This window comes from Anopheles coustani, chromosome X (genome assembly GCF_943734705.1).
Source record: "Anopheles coustani chromosome X, idAnoCousDA_361_x.2, whole genome shotgun sequence".
Classification (NCBI taxonomy): domain Eukaryota; kingdom Metazoa; phylum Arthropoda; class Insecta; order Diptera; family Culicidae; genus Anopheles; species Anopheles coustani.
In genome coordinates this window covers 5762896-5781573 of record NC_071290.1, presented here as the reverse complement: position 1 = coordinate 5781573, position 18678 = coordinate 5762896, and the positions used below count along the sequence as shown (strand labels likewise).

Below are 18678 nucleotides of genomic sequence, written 5' to 3'. Positions count from 1 at the left end.
CACCTGCTATAAGGGGGTTTTGCTTGCTCGAGGAACCGAGCCGTCCCGGATGTAACCCGGCACGCAGCTCGAGCACTCTCGCGAGCCCTTTGGGTTCGAGTGCCGCCGGAAAGAGTGGCCGACGCCGACGAAGCCGAAAACACGCGCGCTTTGTTCGCGCGCACCGGAACCTCAACCCTGGCTGGAAAATTTCCCGGAGCGGCGGCGGCGACGATACAGCTATACAGCTCGCGGTGTGAGCGCTTTGGCTGTATGCGAAACGTGGTCGCCAATATAGCTGTCATGTCGCTCTCGTACACGTATCCCTTCCGTAGCTCGTCAGCGGCCATGTTGCGCAGACTCCGCGACCGTGAAGGCTTCGAGGGGGGGCGGGCTTTGTTTCGCCTGCCGGAGCGCGGGAACCAGCACTCACCGCGCAAGGACCTAGCGCGGGGATCTCAGCCCATCCGCGAGCGCTCCAGCCGTGTCCTGGGAGCACGAGCTGGTTCCGCTGGCGACGGCTTTCAGAATGCCACGGGACACAGGATCTGCGTGTCGTCGGAGGTTCTTCGCACCGTGCGTCGCCAGTTCTTGCCCAGTAATCGGCCGCATCGCAGGTGCCACCCGCTGGTGTAGTAGCGCGTATGAGTGTGGAAGTTTTGCCCAGTTAGTGACGGTGCGTTCAGTGTCAGGTGGCCACACACGTCCCACAAGACTCCCAGTCCCCGGCCGAACGGGGGGCATTTTCTGTACCAAAAGCGCGCCATCCACGCCTATAGACGCCTAGGTCCTTGGGTCTCAGGAGCAGAACATCTGATCTGACACCTCGGTGCCGCTGTAGGCTTTGCCGTGGTCGTGGGACCGTGGAGCCTCTACAACCAACCTGCTCAGCCCATCAGCCAAACCAAATCCACCTACTGACCCAGCGTTCAGTAGCTCGGTAGCACGAACACAGGACCCAAGACAGCTCCCTCCAGACTTCAGACGTCCACGAGAGCGCGCGTGATAGTTTTTGGGAGTGTTGTTTACCCAGCCGCTTACATTGTTTCCCCCCCCCCCCCTGTTGTCGTTGTTGGAGTCGCTTGTTGTTGCAGTACATTGTTATTCGCGGTGCTCGTGGTGTGTATTCCGGCTCGTTCGCCCTCCCTCCACCCCCCGCCGGACCGCTAGCAGTCCGTGGTTCGGGGTTGCCATCGAGTCCACGTCAGGCCGTGCGTCCTTTGTGGTTTTGCGAGCATGCGTTCGTGCGTGTCGGTGTGGGTCTAGGTTGAGTGCCTCGCGTACGTGGGTAAGTATGTTTGTGCGTTGAACTCCTGGTTACATAAGGACCGACCGAGGCGGGCGGAAAATCGTTCCACCGCGAACGCCGCGGCTATGTCTCGGGGCACAAATCCTTTCCCCTTCCGGACCAAATGGAGGGTGGAAAAACGGTAGCTTCCAACAAGAAGTCAAGCGCTGCAGCTGCAGCGAGCACGGGGCGAGATCCTGTTGTTTGTTAAAAAATGTCGACAAAGGGATGCACAAAGTCTAAAAAAACCGATGCCCAAAACGTCGGAGGAACCACAAGCTCTAGCGTGCAGCGACAAACACACGCATCGCTTGGAGCCTGCTTTGATAACTAGTTACACAACTTCATCAACTATTTACTGAATGATTTCTTTTTCCTCTCCCCCTCCCTCCCTTTCTCGCGCGCATTCGTGCAAGCCGAGCTGATTCTTGGCGTTCAAAGAAGGCCTCCGTTATGGGCGCATTCAATGTGTGTGTGTTTTTTTTTCTTTTAACCTCACGTCCCGGTAATTTCCGGTCCGATCCCAGGAAGTCCCAGATCGAGCGACCTTTAATCGCCGTCGCTGGAAAACGGGCGCGCCAGAGCGAGACAGCTGGTGCAAAGGTGCACTCGAACGCAGGTATCGAGTGTGGCATGACACCATTCATGAAAACAAAACTTTCGGTCCTGTGATCGAATTATGCAACAGGCTGCGCACGAGAGAATATGAACCCCCCCCCCCCAGAAGGGGTTGGGGGTGGGAAGCAGGAGGAGGAGGAGGAGGAGGAAAAAAGGAATTTTAACGAGTATAAAAGTCGACACATCGTGCGAGGTGGGAGGAATAATATCTCACGGAAAACTTTGAAATCCCATTTTTCTTTTTCACCCCCTCCCACCAGCGCTTTTTCCTCGTTCGTTTCGGCCGAAATTGCAAATGACATCGTTTTTCCTTTCATCTTTTTCACCCCGCAGCACGGTTTTCGGGGACTTTCGGGTCGAAAAGGGGAGGATGGGGAAAGGGACTAACTTGACACGTTCATTCTAATGCTCCCGTTGCAGTTCTCGCTCGTGCAACCTATTAATAATTCCCCCCCCCCCCCCCCCCCCCCCCCCCCCCCCTCAAACCCGTCTAGTGGCATTAATTTTCCATTAAAATGCACACAAATGAACGGGTTTTGGTTTTCCTTCATTATGTATTTTCACGGCACATTCCCTCCCTGGTCCGGTGTAGCTTTACACGCCTGCTATATGAGGGGGGGGGGGGGGCGAATACGGAAACTACTTACACACATTTCGGCCCGCACAACACATCCCGCCGGGTAGTTAAAATGGGCGAACGCTTGCTTCTAGAAGAATTTCGCAGCACGTGAGCACCGGCTAGGAGACTCCCCCTCCGTTGGGCCATTCCGCGGTGGAGGTGGAGGAAAAAGGTGGGAAAGTTGGGCGGCTTTTCGACAGTGAAACGAAACCACACCAGCGCAAAGAAAAAAGGGGTGTTTGCTTTTAATCGCGTTAAATTATCTAACCGATCTCGGCGTGTGCTTTCGCCTGCTGAAGAGTGAGTGCAAGAGAGAGAGAGAGAGAGAGAGTACCGAGCGTTGTTTCATACCAAACTGCTGCTTTAATGTTTCGCAAACTAAACATCTCACCGGGGGTGGGGGGGGGCTAAAATTATCTTTTTCCCACCCCCTGTGGCCTACGCCAGGAAATCATTCGCCGGCATCTTCCGGAAAGGGGGCGCGGGGGGGGAGGGGGGGGGGGGTGGAGGAAGAAAGCCTAGGCATTGCAATTTCACGGATTCGCGTGAGATTACCAATAGTGCGTCGATAATGCGTGCCGTAGTCGAGCTGCTGGTTGGCTAAAGGCGTGGTTTCTTTCCCTCCCTTTACCCCTGGGTGTTTTGGGGGGGGGCGATTGGGGAGGGGGGAGCTGGTTGGATGATCCCTTGCACGTCACGTCTGTGCATGCGGTGTGCGTGAGTTCATCGTCATACTTTTACCCTGGCGCGCCCGATAAGCACGCCAAAAAAAAAAAACAGGTTGGCGCATTCAAAGGGGCGTTATAATGTGGCGGCCCAGGTCGCCCAACAGCGCGTCCGGGAACGTCGTACGCGAGCAATAAAGCGGAGTCCTTTGGGAACGCCAAAAAGCCGACTAACGACTGCAGGTCGGCTAACGAGTTCCTCAACACTGAGTTTCGGTATCGCAGTAACTTTTCCTTAGCAAGCTCAAACCACATCATCACGTTAATTCTGACTCGACCAACTAGTTTAGGCGGAGTTCTCGGAATAGAGAACCATGTTACAGGGCTTCAATGCATATAATGGAATGTTTCAATAGGTAGAGAGAACACTTTAAAAGCGTAGGGAATGTTTTCAACCGGTAGAGAGAACATTACAATCATATAGGGGAATGTGTCAAACAGCTAAGCGAAATGTGCCTACCAAACAGAGAGCTTTGCAACCGGTTAGCGAAGCATGTTGTCAACCTCACAAAAGCCCTTGTTTGTTGTCATTTGTTTGTGTACTTTGATCCACGGCGCTACGTTCACGCAAGACAAGTAAATTGATTACTGTGTATTTTTACTCCTCTATTAATTCAATTGAAGTTTGTACCTTTGTTTTTTCCAACCCACTTGTTTACACTCAAGCGTCAAGCGGCGCATTCGGTACGATAAACTTCAAGTTTACCTCAGCGGATCGATTGTTTGACTGAACCGTTCGTAATAAGTGGAAAAAAAGCTGAAAAGTCTGTAAAATGTTGTTGTATTTTAGTTGAAGAAAACAACCTATATATGATTTTCAAATGTTAAATTATTGATAGTTGTATCATTTCTTGACAGATAAACGATGTGATGAGTTTTGTGAGGCTAGGAGCTCGTTCCCCAGTGGGTTTGCACGATTCCCCTAGCTGTCTGCCACATTCCGCTATATGATTGCAAAGTTCTCTCAACCGATGGAAAATATCCCATGTTTGTGAAATGTTCCATTAAATAGATTGAAACCCTGTATTACTGTGTGTATAACGGCCAGTATATAACGGCTAGGACGTCGCTATGTGCTGATGGGATTAATTTCCCCGCAAAACGGAGCGGCAGAATCGAAGCGAGCTGTATATCCGGTCGAAATCCGGAAATCGCGCTCCGACGACGCCGTACGCGAATCGCATGCACATACGTAATCTTATCGGCCCAAAGTCCAAAAGCTAGCCGCCGAGCTTCGGTATCAATGGAACGATAAAAGTGTGTGTGTGTGTGCGTCCGCGGGAAGGCGGAAAAGCACAAGTTTAATATGCTCCGAGTGTCGCCGTGCTTCCCCAACGGTGCGGCCGGAATTGAAAGTGCCTAGAGCAAAAGGGAGAGGCAGGGGGCAGGGGGTGCAAATAAGTCACGTAGCCGCACGCTACCCGGGAGCCGGTACTTGCAGAAATAGCTGACATTCGGACTGGCGAAACGGGCCGCCCGTTCAGCTTTTAGCGAAAAACCATACACCCTACGCATACCGAAACCGTGCCGGTAACTAGCTGCGTGCCTTTCTGGACGGGGCGAGATTGTGTTGGGCCCGGTCTTTCGTCTTTTGCGGTGTTTAAAGGTGAATCATCGAGTGCCCTGTGTAGGAGTTGCTGGTGAGCTTTAACCATTAATTCCCATCCGACCCGAGCAGCGTTGTGGATCGCTACAGATTGCCTACTCAAAATTAGTGCCGGAACGAATTAGATCCTGCCCGGTTTCTGGCGAGAGGAGTTCACTTTCAAACGTTCGGCTACCTTCTTTGTCCTGTACTAAGGAAGAAACGTCATCTAAGCATTGAAAGAAAGAATAAAAGAAACGCATGGCTATTCCCTTGTAAAGGCGTAAGACATTACGTAGATATGTTCCTCCTCTGCCAAACGTCGGCAGAAATACATTTTCCTCTGTTCACCAAAGCGGTTATATTGTATTTCAACATGACCATGTTGCATTAGCACCGTAAAGTTGATTTTACATCTCTTTACCAGCAATCGAAGTATTTACCAGCCTTACCAAGTTTAAATTTGTGGGAAATGAACTTGTCCCTTGGAAAACCAACTAACCATTAATGTAAAACACCCTTTAAGCCCGAAACACAACACATGTTAATAGTTTGAGAAGGATTAAAGAAAAGCTAAACATTCATAACGCTCTAAAGGCAACGCTAGAGATTCACACAAAGGTAACGAAATAAAGGCGAATGAATCTCGAATGAAAGAATCTTGTTGGAAGATTTCTGAGATGACAAAAAAACCCCCGTAGTGTGTACAATTCTGTCAAAAACAATGATATTTTTACATTTGTTAAAATCGTTATCAAATTGGAAACTGGAAGTGGAACTTTGAACCCTGCATTTTACCCAGAAGCTCGAAGAACGTGCCGTGGAAGTTTCTATAAGTAAAACAAACAACAAATTCAACATCTAATAATGAAATAAAGAAAAAAAAATAGATCAAAAGCTCGTTTAAAGAAGACTTATCCTTTTCTTTCTTGCAGGAGATACCAAACTCAAGAAGACTTACCTCATCGCCCAGGTGCCCACTAACCGGTTATCATTAGCAGAGTTGTCCGAGAAAAGGTGTAACACGAGTGACGAGTGTTTGTGCAGTGTGTGCGTGTGTGCGTGTGTGTTTTCGTAAACTGTGAAGCACAACAGGGAGACCCTTGTTTGGTGGAAGCTGCGCGAAACGCGCGTACAGCAAGCCGGGTCCAGCCCAATCTAATCCACCGCACGAAACGTCCACTCTGTCATCGGCGACGCAGCAGCCATGGGGAAAAAAAACTCCAAACTAAAACAAGACACCATCGATCGCCTGACGACAGCCACCTACTGTGAGTATCAAGTAGTTTTATCCACCCAATGCCGTTGCACAGGTGCCAGAGACACCTTGGCGAGATGTCATGGGACTACCTTTTGCCCGGTTGTTTTCCACTGCCTTGTTGGTCGATGCAAAAGTGCAGACCGCACTTCACTGAGTTGGAGGCGCACGGGGTAGGGAGGGAAAATCATGTGACGCACGCTTAAAAGCTTAGCTCGGCTTTTCACGTAATGCGCCTCAGTCGCCGACCAATGCCGGGCATCTCAAATAGGATCTACCATAGGTACCTTTTATTCCGAATCAAAATCACTGCCCGGCCGGCTCGTGGCAAACCCTTCACGGGAGCGAAATATTTATTAGCTCGGTATCAAATGTCGGATCGAAAAGCTTTTAGCAGCGAGCACCGCCTCCAAACATGTATGTTTTTTTTTTTTTTATGGCTTTTGCTACTCCGACGCACATGTGTGGGATTCTCGTTCTGGTCGCGGTCCGGCATTAACCCTAATACAATGTCTACAAATCCCGGGTGTACACGGATACATTTTGCTACTTTTAAAATTGATAGCTACGTTGCGAGAAGTCCAAGCGAATGGTTGCAGTTGTCGAGAAGAAAAGTGGAAAACCATTGTTTTTTACGATTTTCAATGTGCATAAAACCATTTTTATACGAACTTTCCCTATTTTTCATGTTCGTTATGTTTTTATACAACGATATAGGGTAAGTGCTCCTATAGTGGTGCTAGTACCAATAGTGGATGTAGTGGAATAAAAGTCTCCGCTCTACGACGAAATAAATACAATGGAGATATTTGTTCTTCTATGAAATGTTCTTTGATATTCTGCGGAGTGTTTAAAAGATAAACCTTCTCATTCCGTAATAAATGAAGGCTCCAAAATTAATATTTTCCAAACAGGTTGAACTAATATGCTGGATTTTTTAAGAATTTATCAGGTATGCCATGATTTCATTAAGGCTATAAATCACTGTAAAATACATTGGTTTATGAGAGGTCTATGAATATTTTGGTCGGTCTGTTTTAAATATGCTTAAAAGATAAGTCACAGTCAAAATATATTCAGTAATTTCCAAGCATTACCACCACTATAGGAACACGATACCACAACTATAGGAACCATACCACCATTATAGGAGCAACCAGCTCGGAAGTAATATACGCTTTTTTCGTGTATTTTTAATGGTTTACGGTGAAAATAGATGTTTTTCAGAATAAAAGTCATGTTTCGATCATATTTGGTACAAATATGTAAAATATTGTGTTCTTAACACTTATAAATTACGGCATATTGTAGTTACATTACTAAGTGCACCGCTATTGGTACCGTTACCCTAATATACCTCAGTTTTCAGCATTTTATGACGTTTCGTTGCAAAGTTATAGAGCTTTACCCACAATAATTCATCGTGTTCCATGCAAAATGGTCGCAAACAATAAAAACATTGTTTGTATGTTGGTTGGCAGGGGCTATAAGATCTTTAAGTGTAATATAATGGCTATCAGCTGGACCTACAAAATGTGTTTTATACTTTGTAAAATGCTTTGCAACGTGCTTTAATAAAATTTCCTTCGAACCCCTTTTTCCGTATCCGGAAATGGAAAATTTATTGTGTATTGCAATGTACACGCTGTTGTTGTTGTTGTTTTTCTTGTTTATGTGAGAGGAAAACGCACTTTTTGCTTTCTGCAATCGAAACTTTGCTGCACTCTATTGGTTTGGAATTTTCAAAATCACGCAATGGAGGCGCCCCGATGGAGGCGCATGGTTGTTCACGCCCGTCGTGTCGCTTTCGGCATGGAATTAGATGGAAAATTAGATTGGTGCAACAGCGCACACAATCGTTTGGTTAAATGCAATAGTTGTTGCGGTCAAATGGTTTGTTTTTATAATTTCTATTTCCAATACACCGATATGGTTTCCCTGGAGTTTAAATTGCAGAAGCAAAAGTTTACCACCTTCCAGCGAGCTTGGTGCTGTTATAGTTTTTCTTTGGCTCGGAAAGGCAGATTGTTTTCCCAAGCCAAACGTTCAAGTTTTCCAACGCTGGCTCGGAGCACTGAAATTTCAATTAATCTGCTCGCCGCCAGCAAACGTGGGTAGTTTGAAAGTCAACAGCGCTGTGCGTGCGTTCGCGTTCGCTGCAGCTGTCAAAATACCACGCAGGCAAACGCGATGGTTTGGTGGTGGAAAAACCGCGCGAATGATTGGACCGATCCCGACGGGCTCCGGAATGTTCCTCAGGTGGTAATTTTCCGGAGTTGGAAATTGTTTGCCCGCCAGCAGCAACTCCCGGGTCCCATTGTGCCGCTGTAATTAATTCACACCACGGAACAGGGTGGGGGGATTGGGAAATGGGGCCACTTGGGGGGAGGGCGAGGGGGGGTTGGGTTTGAGTGACCCCAAAATCCCCTTTTTCGACGCCAGAGTGGGGCCGTGTGTGGAAGCACCGGAAGCAGGCCAGGGTCGGCCGGAAAAACTCCAACTCCTCCCCCCAAACCGCACGAAACGTTTATTGAATGGGTCGAGAACGGTGGGCGTCATATTTACGCCGTGCGACTTGACTTCTACTCAACCCGACGCACACGTGAGTGACCCCTCAGTCAATGCAACAGTGTTCGGTTTGACCAGCGCAGCATATGTTTTCATTTTTTTGTTTTTTTTGCTCTACCGCCCGGCAACCAACTGATTACAACTCCTTCATCGAGGTCGCTTTTCCGTAATCATTTGCTTTCCTTTCCCTCCAGCCCGAAGCAGGGAGGAAAAAGTTCGGTGACTTTCTTATGTCATCGTGGCGCCCGAAGGGCTGAGTTGTGTTATAAAACTTATGATTGATTCTGGGTGTCCTTGGGCGGAAAATGGTGTTTGGGTGGGGGAAGGGGTGGGGGGGTAAGGCGTAGGATAGGCAGATTTACGCCGCCCAAAGTTTTAACGCCGCAGCACCCGACGGTTCGTGCCGTTTTTCTTTCCGATTCCATTCTCTCTCCGCGTGATCTCGCCCTTTCCTTTCCGGATGCCCCATTTCCCACCCGACGCGGAGATAGATTCATAACGCACCCGAACTCCAGGGCACCGTGATTGAACTGTCATCGCCGCCACGTCCACTAAGAGAACGAAACGAAACGCAACAACAAAAAAAAACACACACCGTTAATGAAGACAGGAAAAGTTCGTCCTCGAACTCGCACACACTTTCGTCCGGTTTTGTTTGTGGTCCACGCCACGCGATGACGCACGCTTAGGACATCCCCCCGACCCCCATTTTCAATCCTTTCCGGTGGACACTATATACCGATGGGGCACACACTTCCATCAACTTTCCCGCAAATGGGTGGCGACCGGGTTTTAGTGTGCTCGCTATAAAAAGCGAAGCCTGAAATATTGGTTCCGAGAAGAGGAAAATAAGGGTGGTAAATGCTTTCGAGGTGGCCGTCGCTCGCCCGCATAGTGCTTTAGTGCTTTAGGGCGCTGTGTGGTTGTGTTTGTTGGTTTCACTTCGCGTTAAGTAAAAGTCGATTTCAATCAAAACCCCGACGCTTCGATTCGATCCTGCAACGACGGAACTATTTTAAAAGTGCGGTTTGCATCCACACCCGCAGCTGACAACATGTTTACGAGCTCTGGAGAGGGTGGGGGGGATAATACACTCCGGGTTATGGGGTGGGTTTAGCTTGCTTGAGTGGCGTCTCGTTATCGCTATCCGGGCAGCGGAAATAAAGGGATATTAAAAAAATAATTACCGAATAATGGCGATGTCTTCCGCGCTCCGGCAAACAAGCGCCATAAACGCGCTGGCACGTCCTGGAACACACACACACACACACATAGAGTGGTGATTGCAACGGCGTCGTAGCGAAGTTTCACCGCTCGCAGCCGGGGTTGGCGATAGCGCACTCAAGTTTTCGTAAGTCAACTAAAATGGCGTAAGTGTGCAAGCGAGTTATAAAATGGCAACCCTTACTTACATCGCTGTCGCGTCTTCGGAGGCGAATCCACAATCCACGCAAAGCACCCCTATCGAAGCCGTCACGGCTTCCGTCAACCCTAACCTCACACTCGGTCGCTCGGCTAATTACACCGAAGCTTCTATGCTGCAGCCAACGTTACAACGACGGTTCCATCCGAAAGTGTTACGATTAAAGCGACGGCTTTAAAGGCAACGTCCGCAGGGGTTATACGTTGAATTTTTAAATTAAATTTAAATTGACACGCCAACGGTTTTGCCCCCCCTGGGGGCGCGTGTTTCCGGTTGCTGCGGCTGATGAAACACATCTGGTTCGTCAAATTTGTATATCCCAATCTTAACGTCGCCGCAAGCCTCGAGGTTGGGGAAAGGACCCTGGATCGACCCTTTACCCTCGACAATTTTGGGGTTTTCAGCATATTCCAACCTTGTGAGTACCATAACGGCGTGATGGGATAAAGCCCTCTCTAGTTCGGTTAACTACCGGAACCGCAGCCGAACTCCGACCTGGTGGTACTCTACTGTGTCAAAAGGGAAAGGGCTGTAGGAGACATTGAGGAAACGTGCCTTGGTTCCGAAGTTCTAATTTGATACATGTCGAAAGATTAGATATATCCCATTGTTCGCTAACGGTGTTTCCTTTCCTTTTCACAGTTACAGAGAAAGAAATCCGGCAATGGCACAAAGGTTTTCTGAAGGACTGCCCGAACGGGTTGCTAACAGAGCAGGTAAGGGTTGCGCGAGAGGTACACCAACAACCGTTGCTTCAAATCTGTGCGCTTGCTTCCTGTCTATCTTCCGCAGGGTTTCATCAAGATATACAAACAATTCTTCCCCCAGGGTGATCCCAGCAAATTTGCCTCGCTTGTGTTCAGAGTGTTCGATGAGAATAACGTAAGTACATTTCGTGTTGTTTTCGGGAATGGTTTGACTAGCTGTTGGTGTGTCTGACTGACATGCAACGACCCGTCGAAACTATCCATATTTATTATTTATGTGCATGGTGCCAGCGCGAATCTGGAGGAGTCTAGCCAGGGCCACACCGGGGTGTATAACCGCTGACTGGCACAACAGTCACTGAAGCTGAAGTTCCACCGAATAGGTAGTACCTGCAACAGGTTGAATGCAACAAATAAATCAAACTGGAGCGAGAGAGGGAGAGAGAGAGAGAGAGGAAGCGAGGGATTGTTATTACGAACTTTTGACAAGCAATAAGGTACAATCAGGCATTACCAACTGCTAGTCACGACATAGTAAGCACGAACCGCACGAACTGGTGAAATGAAACTAATTCACGAACTCGGTAAAGGAATTAGGCTCGCCCCGCGGACATTTGCATGCGGGCCTACCCTGGCCCGATCCTCGACCTCAGCTTCGGATGGCAACGACGTCGGATGGCGGGTATCAACAAGTCACGCAAAGTGTCAGGCACACGCAAGACCAACCTCCGCCGTTGACGTGGCGTTTTCGGCTATAGACGGTCTGCTGCCAGCTACCGCTCCCTGGTGGAACGAGCACCGGTTCGAGTACATTTGAGTGATGGCATAGAACGGGGCCTCGCCTCCACAAAAAAAACATGCAACAGTTCCTTTAGTGAGCGCTTTCCTTCTATTTTGTGTGGAACCATTTTGGATCATCTCGCACGAAGGACTATGGACTGTCAGTCGTGTTCGATCTGATAGCGAAACTCAAGTTAAAGTCCTTCAAACTTGCGATTTACGAACAGAAATAGGATAGCGCTGTAGATAAGCAAGTAAATTGTAGGAGTAGTTCAATTTTAAGGTTGTTTTGGAATTGCGAGTAGAGAAGTTAGTTCTTCGAAAAGTATGATTGGGGCTCCAAGAAGACGACTCCGGTGTTGGTTTGTACCTCCACGTTGGTTATGAGGAGCTTACAGTGATGGAAACAGCCAGTTAATATACTAGCATTGTTTTGACACATCCCTGGGAAAACATATATCGTTGTCTCACGTCCTCTGCCTATCATTCCGTTTTCAAACACTCTGTAACCATGGATGCAGCGCTCAAAATATTGATCGGTTATTAACGCTGTCTGGTGTATCGGGAAAACGCAGCACGTCAGAGATAATTAACCTCGCAAGCCGAGCACGAAACGAATGTTTGTTGGGGCGCTACCACAGAGGACTATGAACAAGTTCACCTGAATCGAACAAATCCAGTTAGAAGTTTGCCAAACGTAGCGTTTAGTTCAAGGGACGATGTATGTCAGAGAATAACCGTTCAGCGGTATTGTATGCAGCGGTTGAGTTGCACTCGTACAGAACCTCAACTTTTCTCAATTTGTGGGACTAGGTAGTCCTCTGCTACATGCTGTAGCGCATCGTAGAGTTGTAAATATTACGAGATGTAGCTTAAGACGACTACAAGCAGCTGTACAAAACCAAACCTATTCTATATCCATTGTTCTCCACAGGACGGTTCCATAGAGTTCGAAGAGTTCATTCGGGCACTGTCGATTACTTCGCGGGGCAACCTAGACGAGAAGCTGCATTGTAAGTAGTGCGGAGGTCCCTGTCGGTGGTGGCAAACTGGGAGCTCACCTTCTTCCTTCCACGTTCCTTCCTTTGCAGGGGCTTTCCGGCTATACGACGTCGACAATGATGGTTTCATAACGCGCGACGAGATGTACAACATTGTGGACGCAATATACCAGATGGTGGTAAGTTGGTTCTCCCGCAGCCTGAACTTAAGTCCTGATGAAGCTTCCTACTGATATGGTGCGTGCGTTTGGGCGGGTGTGTGTGTGTGTTTCGCAGGGTCAGCAGCCACAGACCGAGGACGACAACACGCCGCAGAAGCGGGTAGACAAAATCTTCGACCAGATGGACAAGAACCACGACGACCGGCTAACGCTGGAGGAGTTCCGCGAGGGCAGCAAGGCGGACCCGCGGATTGTGCAGGCGCTCAGTTTAGGCGGCGATTAACCGAACGACGATCCGCGGGCGGAGGACCAGACCCCGCAGCGGTCGTACTGCTACGACACCGAGCACCACATCGAACTCAACCGCAGCAGCGTGCTATTCGTACTGATTTGAACCCGGGTGTGATTTATTTGTTGTAACGGCGTTACGGGAGGCCCCCAGCCGCCTTCGGCTAGCCGTTTTGCGAGCGCAGTTTCTCTAGGTTGTTGTGTCGTTTGTTTGCACCAGCTTCTGCGGCCAGTAGCATGCTCGACGGCGCAACCTGCGAGGAGGCGCCTTGAACAGGTAGTTAAAACGCAATTAACCAGCAAAAACCCAATCATTCTGTGCCCCGAAGTAACCGCAAGAAGGTTACGGCATAAGTAACTGTTATACCGACATTTTGTCCACGTTGTTGCGTCATTACATGTTAATCGACAAAGTTGCCAGCCGCCCATCGGCCAAGATTTCGACCAGCTCTCGGCTATTCTGAATGTTGAGTGAATTCTGGAGAACTCCCTCCGGATAACTTCTTGTTGAATGTCGGCGGTCAGCTAGTTTTTGGTCCACATCTCGGACGTTTAGGATGAACATTTACTGAATGCACTGCTATGACTGTCTATTGCTCCTTGAAGACTCTAAATGACTTCGTAAAACTCGTAATGGGGCATTTCCTCGCGTTAGAAAACGGGGGTTCGGTGCGGTTTTCAGCTAATAGGGCTGTACTTGCTGTAATATTGATGTTATTCACAGGTTTAGATAAATATGATTTCCTTTAAAACGATTTATTTTACTTAATCTTTTCTATCTCGATCTTATTCTATTTTCTTTTTCTTCTTCTTCTTCTTCTTCATCTTCTCCTTCTTCTTCTTCTCTCTTTCTCTCTCTCGCTCTCTCTTTCTCTCTTCACTTCTACATCCTGTGTTATTCCGTCTGGAAGGATATAAATGCAGTTCTCCAGTATTATTAGAGTAAACGGGCTCCAACCGGCACGTACGAAACACAGACAGCTCAAACTAGTTGACAACACTTCTCCACCCTATCCCACGTCCTGCCGGCAGCAAAATGGTGCTACCAAAAGTGCGCGCAACACTATTGTTCCATGATCATTTTAAACGGCAAAAGTGAAAAAAACAGATCCACAAACACGCAGCACAAAGAGAGGAATGGGAAAACGAATTGAAGGAAAAAGGGTACATCGTTACGGGGAGGGGCCGACAGGATGTTCTCTTGACAAAAAATAATGTGAAAACAATCGTTACAAGAATTAAATCAACAAAACAAACTAACCAGTTATCAATCAACATAAGAGGTTCGCTTTGCTTAGGGGGGGAGCGGGGAGAAAATGCTTAATCCAATTCTGATTGTTCGTTAAAACTCGTGTTCTCCTGCTCACTTGCTAGTGGCGGTATAGTAGTGGAATATATTTGAACTTGATAGCGAAGATAACTCTAGCAATATGACACATTATTAAGCTAATCTACTAATGAAACGACTAACAAAACAAGAGAAGGAAAAAAACTACACAAAACATACTTAAAGTCCACAAACCAAACGAAGAAAAGGAAACAAATACTACGATTTAAACCAGAAACCAATGAGACACACTAACGAAGGCAATCAAAATATGCCACCTTTGCAAGACAAAACCAAACAAAACAACAACTTAATCAAATTTACCATTAGGAGCTTTTTCAAGTTTTTTCAATGGCCGATGGTTACGAGAAAAACCTTTAAAAAGGGGGCGCAACTGTGAAGCATTTGTAACTTAGGTAATTCTGTTGACTGATTTTGCCGATCGTTGTATTTCGCAGCCGAATACTACTTATACTCAACTTATATGCAATTTAACAAAAACACTCTCAAATACACACACACACACACACACACACACACACACACATACACATACATATTTACATAAGTACACATGCTAATGAAAAGAAAGTGAAGGCGATGTAATGGGATGTTGCAAACCTATCGTTCGATTTGACCGAACAAGCAAAGAAGAAATAAAGGAAAACCAAAAAGGGAAACGACAAATATTTACACCATAACGGCAACTATTTACACCAAATACAGAAACAAAAGAAAACAAATAGAATGAACAGGACCTTGCTCGGGGTCGGTGGGTGGATCAAACGAGGTGAGGGGTGGATTTACCAATTTCAAGCCCAAGCACATTCTTACGCACACACACATTAAAAACAAAAAAAAAAACACTGTGCCCCCCGAAAACCACAAGAGAGTGTAACACCCCGGTAAACGCACCTCGAACGAAGGTGAAAGTTAAATGCACGCAGTTTTTAAAAGCAATGTATGTAAACTACTTGGCAGACCATCCGTCTCCCGTACGAAACCCATCATCTCGTTGTCCGTGCACGTTGATACCGTTGTCACATTTAATGTCCCATTTTGCAAAAGGATCGAGCAAGACAGGATCCCTCATACTCACGCCCATTATACGCGAAGTCGAGCACAAAGAGCAGCACAGCCACACACACGTTAATACGACGTTCAAAACGAGATTGCCAAAACCACGGTTTGTAACATTAGTAACATATATGATGGAACGAAACACTGGACGGATACGCAAACACTAACACATGATAACCCAACCACTAACCCAGAACTACTCCGAAAAAAAGGATGAACAGACTTTGTTACGAAGGATAAAACGCGTCGCTAGTATGCGTCACGGAGATGATGCACTGTAAAAAAAAGGTTTACACTGGTTTACACAGTTTAAAAGAAGAGACGAAAAAAACCTGTTATGAATATTTGATACTACCACTAAAAAACGGATCTAATCTACTGTTATTAGCAATATTAGAGGATGAAATTACGCAATCGGAAAACCCATTTTATCTTAATATTACTGAAACGAAATGAATAAAAACAAAGATAACATGAAGCAATCAATGTTAGCGCGAAGGAGCATGTGAAATCGGAAATGGAGTAAATATATTAACAGAAAAGAAGCAAGTAACAACACACACGCATACACAGATACACACACACACACACAGACACGTATCTACAAGAGACACACTAATTAAGCTAAGGATGGCCTCCCCTCTCGGGACCTTGGGTTTGTGCATTGGTTTTACACCGATGCATTTTTGTAAAGGGCCCGGGACGACGAGGCCTGCATCCCGCGAAGGAGTGAGACAAGACAATTGGATAATAATATTCTAACCGAAAGCTATGGCGGCACATGAACGAAGCAATATTTGTAGGAGTTGAAAATGGGTTGGGGAAAGCGCAGGCAGTGGAAAATGTGAAGAATTTTTATTGTACATCTTTGTTTTGATGCAGCACAAGAGAAATCTTTTTACCCTATGCTTTGTTGTATGATGCATAACAACGACAGCTCTATGATAAAATTTCATAGCTAAACATGCGCTTAATGCTCATGGAACGGCCAGCTTAAGGTCTTTTTAGTTTCAATTTATTTTCATACCGTCAAACTGAATACAGATAAGTTCTCGTTACTTCCATTGTCATGCATCATGTTGAAAAGAGTTAACGAGAAGAGTGAGCGTAAATGGGCGAACATTGTTATTGAGCATGTTTTAGGGTCTGATTTCAAGTTTGAAAAACAAACAACTAAGCGCGATAATGGAAAAAAGATTGAAACGAGTGGAAGGCGATGAAAATAAAATAACAAACAAACACCAAATACCAAAGCAAGCAACATAATAGTATTTAATGCGAACAGCATTCATTCATTTTCGGCTTAAGGGTGGTATAGGGCGGATAAAAAGGGCATGCAAGTTGTCTATTATAATCTAAATGTGCGTAATCCCTCCAAGCCATGCGGGAGAGGGCATGCACACGGTACGGTTAGTATGGTAAGCCGCAGCGGTAACAAAACACCTTCACCTTGGAGAGAAGTAAAACCAACAGATACAAAAACTAACAAAAAAAAGGAACTAAACATGTAAGATGCAACATCAGGGGAAAAACAAAAAAACAGACGTAATCCAACCCATCTAATAGCGAAACTTACCAGAACAAAATAGTCAACAGAAAGGGAGAAACGGAGGCAGATTTAACAAACTTACAAACAAAAACAAAAAAAAAACAAACACAAAATCGTATTGAACACACAAACACTACAGAGTTGGTGAGGTTACTAGCGCACATTAAACGAAAACAAAAGCTATGCAAGTGTCCATCGAAATCCACACGAAACAATATCAAACAACAATGAGAAATTTAAGAGGAAAACACAAAAGTTCATACAACGCAAAGAAACAGATGCATGGGAATAAGGTTTACTGTGTACAACAATTCAGCAAGTTAAGCAAAGCAAAATACCATCTACAATGAAGATACTCATACGTTCTGTTATACAAAGAAAAACTAAACATGGCTGCGTTAAATAAACATAGTTCAAGAGAATGGGAGAAGTTTGGAAACGTTGAAAAAGCTATATGAAATATTTCACAAAATACAACCAACCAGAAAAAAACGGCTTTTTAATGGGTGTGCGTAATCTTAATGCTGCAAAACTAATCCCGTATAGGCTGATATACAACAATCATTTCAAAGCATGAATAAAACAAAGAAGTAAAACATGCGTCCAAGGTGTTTGAAATTCGGAATGCAAACAGGAGACTGTAAAGCCGTTTATTTTGTAACCAACGAAAGACACGTCGGGAGCGGGTAGTGAGATGAATGGATGGGATGGGGCGGGAGGGGGTGGTGGTTGATAAAGAATTGGCAGAGGAAGATGCAGCCGGTAGGGCGGAAAAGGGTAAACGTTGGGCGCTGAAGGAAAGACAAGACTGCAACTTCAACTGAACGCAGCTCGGGCAGGCAGCGAGCTAGCGATTTGTGGTTGTTGCACGGTCAGTTAGGGAACTTATCGAATTAAACGAATTACAAAGCCGTTACAAGCGTGAGTAGGGTCCGGCACGCTGAGTGAGATAAAGTGGCCGTCCTCGTATGGTGGCATTTGAGTCAGTTAACGGCCGCTTCGTTGTCGCTTCTGTCTGTGAGCTGCGCCGTATAAGGCGCTCTACTCTGCGAACTCCCAAAACAAAAAAACAAAAGATTAAAAAAAAAAACACCTGTGCCATCCTGCCGGAGGGGAGGCGGCCATTTTTCCCCTGTGCTACGGTGTGATGTACCTATATATACTAAGACTGGTTTGAATTCCTCATCACAGCACACGGTCAGCGCGGCTTGTCTGCCTACGAGAGCGTCTAACTGCATACTATACAATCATTAATTCTATTGTGACTAGAAACCCTAAAGGAAGTACACCCCATACACCAAACACACACACACACACTCACGCATGCATAAACACATCATTGCCTTTGGGGCTATGCACGCATTTAATCGTTTTTTGTAGAACGCACAGGTTTGAGGCCCAACAGGCTCCATTAATACACATTTATAACACTCGCTTCGGTAAGCATTGCAGCAGAATCGTACTAAATAGAGTGAATCATCTAATTTCGTCTTGTTTGGTACCTTTCCTACCGCTAAAATGAAAAAAAAAACAACTCCACGGAATCCACCAAAGGAGTTAAAAGCGTTTTATACTTTCGCCTGTCATCTTTATTCTTATTTTTTAAATTAAATTTTCTTAAGAAACGCAATCGAGGATCTTCTGAGAAAGACTCTGACTTGCAACAGTGATCTCAACCTTTGTGTGGATATGTCTCTACAGTGAAGTCGAGCCAGATGCGCT

The 18678-nt window shown here is 46.4% G+C and overlaps 1 protein-coding gene across 1 annotated transcript; it reads left to right on the top strand.

Moving 5' to 3' along the window:
* Positions 1-5930: 5930 nt before the first annotated feature.
* LOC131269171 (frequenin-1) lies at positions 5931-12995 on the top strand. Its single transcript, XM_058271498.1, has 6 exons — positions 5931-6085; positions 10706-10779; positions 10856-10945; positions 12485-12563; positions 12642-12730; positions 12828-12995. The coding sequence occupies exons 1-6, from the start codon at positions 6022-6024 to the stop codon at positions 12993-12995; spliced, it is 564 nt and encodes a 187-aa protein (XP_058127481.1). The 5' UTR covers positions 5931-6021.
* Positions 12996-18678: the final 5683 nt, after the last annotated feature.